At 42.7% G+C, this 7,512-nt stretch overlaps 1 protein-coding gene across 2 annotated transcripts in view; it reads left to right on the top strand.

Annotated features, from left to right (window-relative positions):
• LOC109915822 (disintegrin and metalloproteinase domain-containing protein 19) overlaps window positions 1–7,512 on the top strand; it is a 75,776-nt gene that overhangs the window by 17,272 nt on the left and 50,992 nt on the right. The window contains exons 4-5 of one of the 2 annotated variants that reach the window (XM_048604036.1): window positions 2,685–2,756; window positions 4,769–4,935. The exons of the other annotated variant lie outside the window; for it this stretch is intronic. Coding sequence (XP_048459993.1) covers window positions 2,685–2,756; window positions 4,769–4,935 — 239 coding nt within the window. The remainder of the gene's footprint in view (window positions 1–2,684; window positions 2,757–4,768; window positions 4,936–7,512) is intronic. 2 annotated transcript variants of the gene reach the window in all.

A 7,512-nucleotide genomic window follows, 5' to 3' on the forward strand; every position in this document is an offset into this window, starting at 1 on the left:
GAATAGTCAAATCTAGAGCTAAGACAACATAGGAATGGTTTAGAGGGTTACTGGGCCAAATGCAGGCAAATGGGACTAGTTTGGGAAGCCTGGTCAGCATGGATAAATTCGACTGAAGTGTCTGTTTCAATGCTGGAAGACTCTATGAAGGTACCACATTAAATGAAACCTGGATTGATAGATCATATGTTTAAATTTTGCAGTTAGTGTGATTTTTAACTCCTGAACTACGTTCACACGAGGCTGTAAGTACTCTTTAACAACAGAATATAAGTTTATTACACAAAAGAAATAAAACAAGTAAACCAGGCAGTTCAGAATACCTTAACACAAACAGAACGAATTTTCAACAAATTGCCTAACACCATTTATTATAGGAATTTGACCCCACAGAAATATCATCCTGTCTTAGCTGTTTTTAACTGGTCAGTTTCTTTTCCTTGGACTACGAAGAGAATTTTTATTATTCTTTTCTGACTACACAAGCATGTACCCTTCATCACTCTTGATGGCCTAAACCTTTCAACTTGAAGTTTTCAATCTAGACTCTCTTAGCTTGGAAGCTCCACAGTAAAACACTCCAGCTAAGTTGATTGCTTTCCCATAGCTGACTTGGTTCCCATGCTAGGAGAAATTGTTCTACCTTTTTAACTGAACTCCCAGGTGCAGGAGTGTAACCCCCCGACAGGGGACAAAGACTCAGGAGGCAGGCAGGATTCAGGCAAGTGGCAAACTTTATTCTTATTCAAGCAACAACTGGTTAATGCAGGGAGAGGACCAAAGACTTCCCCGAATCTGACCTCGACGTGAGAACCCAGTCGGTCTCTTAAGCTTTGGCTCAGATCAGAAGAGAGATCAATGATACAGTTTGATTTTTACAGTGAAATACAGGATTTTTATACATTTGATGTTACGATAATCACATTCAACTTGGTCACTGTGTCCTTCCTCTTATTCTATACATCCAATCCTCTGAAACACCTAATCAATGATGGACGATCCTATGGACAGCCCCAGATTCCCATGATCTCATGGTGTTTAACAGATATTGTAGTCTCCAGGCGTTGGGATCTTTCTATGCATCCTATTAATTTGCATTCCAAAGTTACTGATTATACTCCTTCGGACCTGTCCCAAATTTGCTTATTTCTAAGGACTGCTTGAATTCTGTTATTCATTGTATTCCATGTGCTATCTCTATCAAATTCTGTTATTCCTCTTATATTTTCCACTATCCCAATTATATATACAATATATATATAAAATACAAAAGTCAGTTGTTTCTAACTAACTGCTTTAAGATTCATAATATTAATTTCTATTATAAAGTTAGTTATATGTAAAGCTATACAGCTACTTCTACTTTAGCACTTTTTAATGAGCTGCGAACAATGAGTTGCCAGGCATCTTTTTAAGAGATGTGGAAAGCATTTCCCGAGGCTAATTAACATTTCACAATTATGTTTGAGTGTTTTCCCCTATTGCTCCTATTATATTTTCGTTATATATGTGTATCTATTTCTGTGATTATCTGAAGAATCTTTAACTAGAACCTATTTCTTAATATTGTGAATAACTTCAAAGAAACAACTTATTACTACATTATTAGCTGTTGTTTTCACAGCTGCACGATGAGTTAGGCTGACTGAGATCTGCACCCCTTGTTCTAACTGGTACTGTTCACCTAATGGGACAACATCCCTTCATTAATGAGGCTGGAATCAATCACTTGTTGTATTTTAATAGGCTAATCCTTTTCAAACTGCCTCAGATGGCTTTTGCATAGGGCCTCCTGTTCACCTTGGTGCAGCCCTGTTCAAAGAACCATTGTGTTTCACTTAAATGCTAGAGCAGGCATTTAACTCTGTTTATCCCTTGTTGCCCACTTTGTGTCTTTCACACATGGGCAGCCCTTACACCAGTTCTCCTGAACTAAAACTTTAAACTTTTGGTGCTGAATTCATTGCAAAACTAAAGTGTTTACTCTGCCTGTCATAAAGCCAACAGTATAAATGTTTTATCCATTAACACTACAAAGGTTCTCCCAGGCACTCAGCTGCAATCACATGCTTTCTTGGAACTGATGTACTTAGGACTTCCTAAAAACATTTTTAAAAACTTTACAGGACTGATGCACGTCCATCTATTGCTATTTTGAAATCCAATTCCCAAATTCATCACAGGAGGCATGAATTGCAGGTTTATCAGGCAGCAGGCTAACCTGGCAGGTTGAAGACAGATTCCATGAAATACTCTTTGACATTGAGAGTGGTGAGGAGCAGGTTGCTGGGAAACATAGCTGAGGCCAAGATTAACTGGTAGAAATTGATTGCCATCATTTGTCAGCACCTCCATTATCCAGGATGGTAGAAGGGGCAATTGATCTTTCTTCATCTTCCAACTCCCATGCTTTCATGATCCTGGATTAATTGAGGCAATAGCCATGGACTGGTTTGACCGAAGGGTCTGTTTCTGTGTTTTATGACTCTATGTCATATTGGGAAGATTCTAATGGAGACTGTATCCTGATTAGATAAGTTCAAATGAGTCAAAAACCTTTCTTCACTGAGTCCATTTTGCAATGACCTCAGGATGTTGGGAAGCTGATGTCAGTTCCAGTCAGGCTTGGCTAAAATATTTAGGGATGCTTAGGCTTTTCTCTATCTCATTCCATCACCTGTTAGTTTCAGAAGCATAACTGGGACCTGGAGAAGACCAAACTGAAATTGAAGGAAACTGTGAACTATGTTGATAAGGTGAGACCAAAGCTGTATTAGCATGAATTTATATGTATGTCAAATTGTACTGCATATCACCCAGTGTCATGGTCAATATCCAGCCCTTAATCATAACATTAAAATACATTATCTGGCCTTTATATTATTGTTTGTGGGAGCTTCTCGTGCACAATTGGGCTGCTGTATTTCCTACAGAGATAACAAGGTGTAGAGCTGGATGAACACAGCAGGCCATGCAGCATCAGAGGAGCAGGAAGGCTGACGTTTTGGGCCTAAACCTCAGAAATGTGTGGGAGGGGAAGGGGATTCTGAAATAAATAGGGAGAGAGGGGGAGGCAGATAGAGGATGGATAAAGGAGAAGATAGGTGGAGAGGAGCCAGACAGGTCAAAGAGGTGGGGATGGAGCCAGTAAAGGTGAGTGTAGGTGGGGAGTTAGGGAGGAGATAGGTCAGTCCAGGGAGGACGGACAGGTCAAGGGGACGGGATGAGGTTAGCAGGTAGGAGATGGGGGTGGGGCTTGAGGTGGGAGGAGGGGATAGGTGGGAGGAAGAACAGGTTAGGAAGGCAGGGACAAGCTGGGCTGGTTTTGAGATGCAGTAGGGGGAGGGGAGATTTTGAAGCTTGTGAAGTCCACATTGATACCATTGGGCTGCATGGTTCCCAAGCGGAATATGAGGTGCTGTTCCTGCAACATTTGGGAGGCATCGTTGTGGCACTGCAGGAGGCCCAGGATGGACATGTCGTCTGAGGAATGGGAGGGGGAGTTGAAATGGTTTGCGACTGGGAGGTGCAGTTGTTTAGTGCAAACCAAGGGTAGGTGTTCCACAATGTGGTCCCCAAGCTTCCGCTTGGTTTCCCTGATGTAGAGGAGGCCACAACGGGAACAGTGGATACAGTATACCACATTAGCAGATGTGCAGGTGAACATCTGCTTGATGTGGAAAGTTTTCTTGGGGCCTGGGATGGGGGTGAGGGGGGAGGTGTAGGGGCAGGTGTAGCACTTCCTGCGGTTGCATGGAAAAGTGCCGGGTGTGGTGGGGCTGGAGGGGAGTGTGGAGCGGACAAGGGAGTCCTGGAGAGAGTGGTCCCTCCGGAAAGCAGATAAGGGTGGGGTCAGATTGCAGATGGCGGAAGTGTCGGAGGATGATGCGTTGGATCCGGAGGTTGGTGGGGTGGTACGTGAGGACGAGGGAGATTCTGTTTTGTTTGTTATTGCGGGGAGGGGGTGTGAGGGATGAGTTGCGGGAAATGCGGGAGACATGGTCAAGGGCGTTCTCGACCACTGAGGGGGGGAAGTTATGGTCCTTGAAAAATGAGGACATCTGAGATGTATGGGAGTGGAATGCCTCAACCTGGGAGCAGATGCGGCGGAGGCGAAGGAATTGGGAATAGGGGATAGCATTTTTGCAGGAAGGTGGGTGGGAGGAGGAGTATTCTGTGGGAGTCGGTGGGCTTGAAATGGAGATAACAAGGTGTAGAGCCGGATGAACACAGCAGGCCAAGCAGCATCAGAGGAGCAGGAAGGCTGATGTTTCGGGCCTAGACCCTTCTTCAGAAATCCGTCCAGGGAGGACGGACAGGTCAAGGGAGCGGGATGAGGTTAGTAGGTTTGAAATGGATATCGGTTTCCAGCTGGTTGCCAGAGATGGAAACAGAGAGGTCCAGGAAGGAGAGAGAGGTATCAGAGATGGTATCAAGAGATGTATTCCCTACATTACAATAGATAAATTGGCTGATGTATTTCCTACACTACAACAGTGTTTCCACTTCAAAAGTATTTCCTTGGCTCTAAAGCACTTTGGAATATCCTGAGGCACCATTTAAATTCCTCTCATTATTTGCTGGCGTGGATATTCACTTCAAATGCAAAATACATGTAAATGTATGGGTCTTTTTCCCTACAAGTGATACAAGTTGCAAGTCATTGACTTGACTTTGGTTTAACTAGGCAGTTGTGCTCTTGTATACTGATCAGACCATTACTGACTGCCCATGGAGTTTGTCTCTCTACCTGAGTGTTTCCCCTCAGTATTATAGGTCTCTGAATATCAGGATTGCCTTGGTTCACCTGGAGGTGTGGACTCATGAGAACAAGTGTGATGTGAGAGAGGATCCCTACATCACGCTGTGGTCCTTTTTAAAGTGGAGACGGCAGACACTGATCCGAAAGAAGCATGATAATGCACAACTGATCACGTAAGTTTCAAATAAATTATCCTTGCATTTCTTCAGGGCATATATAGATACTTGTTTCAGTTGCTGAAAGAACAGCTTCTCTCATGCCCTTGGCAGTCACTTAAAATCTGATGAACTTTATTTTTCAGTTTTAAAAAAAATCCGGCCTTGATTTCTGATCACTTTTATTTGACACGATTAACTATTTTGGAGGTTTATAAAATCATGACAGGCATAGATTAGGTGAAGCAAAGGTCTTTTCCCTAGGGTGGGGGAGTTCAAATCCAGAGGGCATAGGTTTAAGGTGACAGCAGAGGATTTAAAAGGAACCTGAGGGGCAACTTTTTCATACAAAGGGTGGTGCATTTAACAGAGGTACAGTTACAACTTCTAAAAAACATTTTGACTGGTACATGGATGGGAAAGGTTTAGAGGGATATGAGCCAAATACAGGCAAATGGGATTAATTTAGTTTAGGAAACCTGGTAAGAATGGATGAATTGAACGGAAAGGTCTGTTTCCATGCTGTATGACTCTATGACTGTATAATTAGAAAGGAAAGCTGATCATTTTTTTGGCATATAGTTAACATTCTGTGCTGGATTTTTTTTTAATGTGAGGGGGGAGTGAGGGAGTAACAACAGTGGATCCCAGAGGAGGGGGTTTGGGAAGAGTGTATGTATCTGGCAGTTGGGAGGTTTATTTATAATAAATTAACAAAAGCATCTTATATGTTCATTCCAAGTTAAAAGACATAGCAGCCAGTCTTTGATATGTATACTTTATTTTTAATCTATCCAAAGAAAAAGGCCTTAAAAAATAAATTCAACACAGACACCATGGATGATAGTACTTCGTGACTGCATTATTTAAGAAGTGAATTAGTGAAAATGATGAAAAAGAGCCCCTGAAAAACCAAAGAAAAATAGTCTTTGGAAAAGAATATCTCACCAAGAGCCCTCGAAACAAAAATATTGTCTCCTGCTTTGCCACACACTACAACAACCTTTTCTGTATTCCAGGTTTTCAGTGTTGTCTCCCATACATCTACAGTTTGGGCTTTAATCAAATTAAGCAAGAATTTGACATTTATTGAAGCATTGACCTCTTTCTGTTGACTTATATCCTCCAGATGATCGGGGGGAGTATCTTGCTTGGCAGAAATGTCTTGTTCTTTCAGTGAGTGTCTGTTAGCTGAGTTGGGTCAGTGCTGGCATGTGATGCTGAATAATGCCAACAGCACAGCTTCAGTCCCTCTATCAGCTGTGGTAGTTCCTGGAAACCCGCCTTCTCACCTGTGTTCCTTTATGGGTATGTCTAATTATCTGATCCTGTACTTCCTGCCATCCAGTAACTCCTCAGCCAGTTTCATCTTAACCTTGAGAGTTGTAGCTTGGCGTGACAATAAGGCAGGTTTTGGATCATCCTTCGTCTCTTGGCACTTGGTGAGGGTCTACTTGTGTTGATTTTTGAGGGGTTCGTGATCACAGTTACCTCATATACACAGGATAAAATTTCTAGCAATTTTCTGATAGTTTGTTCAGTTTGTTAAGAAACAACAGTTTAGATATGATACGTTAGTTAATTAGTTAAAGAAAGCATGTGACAACTGGAGATATTTCCCTGTTACCAGAGGACAAATAGGCTGTTGGTGTGAAATGAGTCTGCTACCTTGTTTAATGTTGTGAAGACAGCATCCTGCTCCCTAACTGAGGGGTTAGAGAATTCTTCCCTGGGTTTTCCTCCTTCTGGCCCATCTTCTGTGTGGAGAGGGCAGCTCTCTGAGTGCCATCTGATGAGCTGTCTTTCGAACTCTAGACCTACTGGTGCGTTATTCTGGGCCAGTGGTGAGGCGATGCTCAAAATCATCAAATCATTCAACCCCGTCATAAAAGCACTCAGTTTTCAAGCTTCTGATTACAGGGTGCTTTTCAATGATGGTGCTGCCGTCAACCTTCAGTGATGCCACCTTCATTTCATGGTTTCCTGAGGTCAGTCACACCTCTTTGCAGCTATGCAAGCCCAGGATAGCAGGACCATCAACTTCAGTGATGCCTAACATAACAGTCCATATGCTTTCCCTTGTGTGTCTCTTCAATTTGGGGCTCTTCCAGATGCCAAATCTGAGTTCCACTGCACACCATCAGCACTGATGTTGTCTGGTTCCAGAGCATCTTTCCTTTGGTTACTGTCTCCTTTCAAATTTTCAGGCGCAAGCTCCTAGTTCACCCTGAGTCGGGTGATATCATTCCGTGCTGAACAATCGAAATTAAATACACTCTGAAATGTATGTAAGTGGACCTCACAGTTTGATTTTTGTTAGAGATGTGTATTGAAGTTCTCAAAAGTCTTGTCCATGTTTTTAATGCCATCATCGCTCATTTTCCAGTTATAATGAAAAGGTCTAAACTTTCTCTCCCGTCCTCAAAAAGATCTTTAATTCATCATTGAATCAGAGATAGTAGGAACTGCAGATGCTGGAGAATCCGAGACAACAAGGTGCAGGGCTGGATGAACACAGCAGGCCAAGCAGCATCATAGGAGCAGAGAGGCTGACGTTTCGGGCCTAGACCCTTCATCTGATGAAGGGTCTAGGCC

The sequence above is a fragment of the Rhincodon typus genome, chromosome 12 (assembly GCF_021869965.1).
Source record: "Rhincodon typus isolate 14 chromosome 12, sRhiTyp1.1, whole genome shotgun sequence".
NCBI lineage: Eukaryota > Metazoa > Chordata > Chondrichthyes > Orectolobiformes > Rhincodontidae > Rhincodon > Rhincodon typus.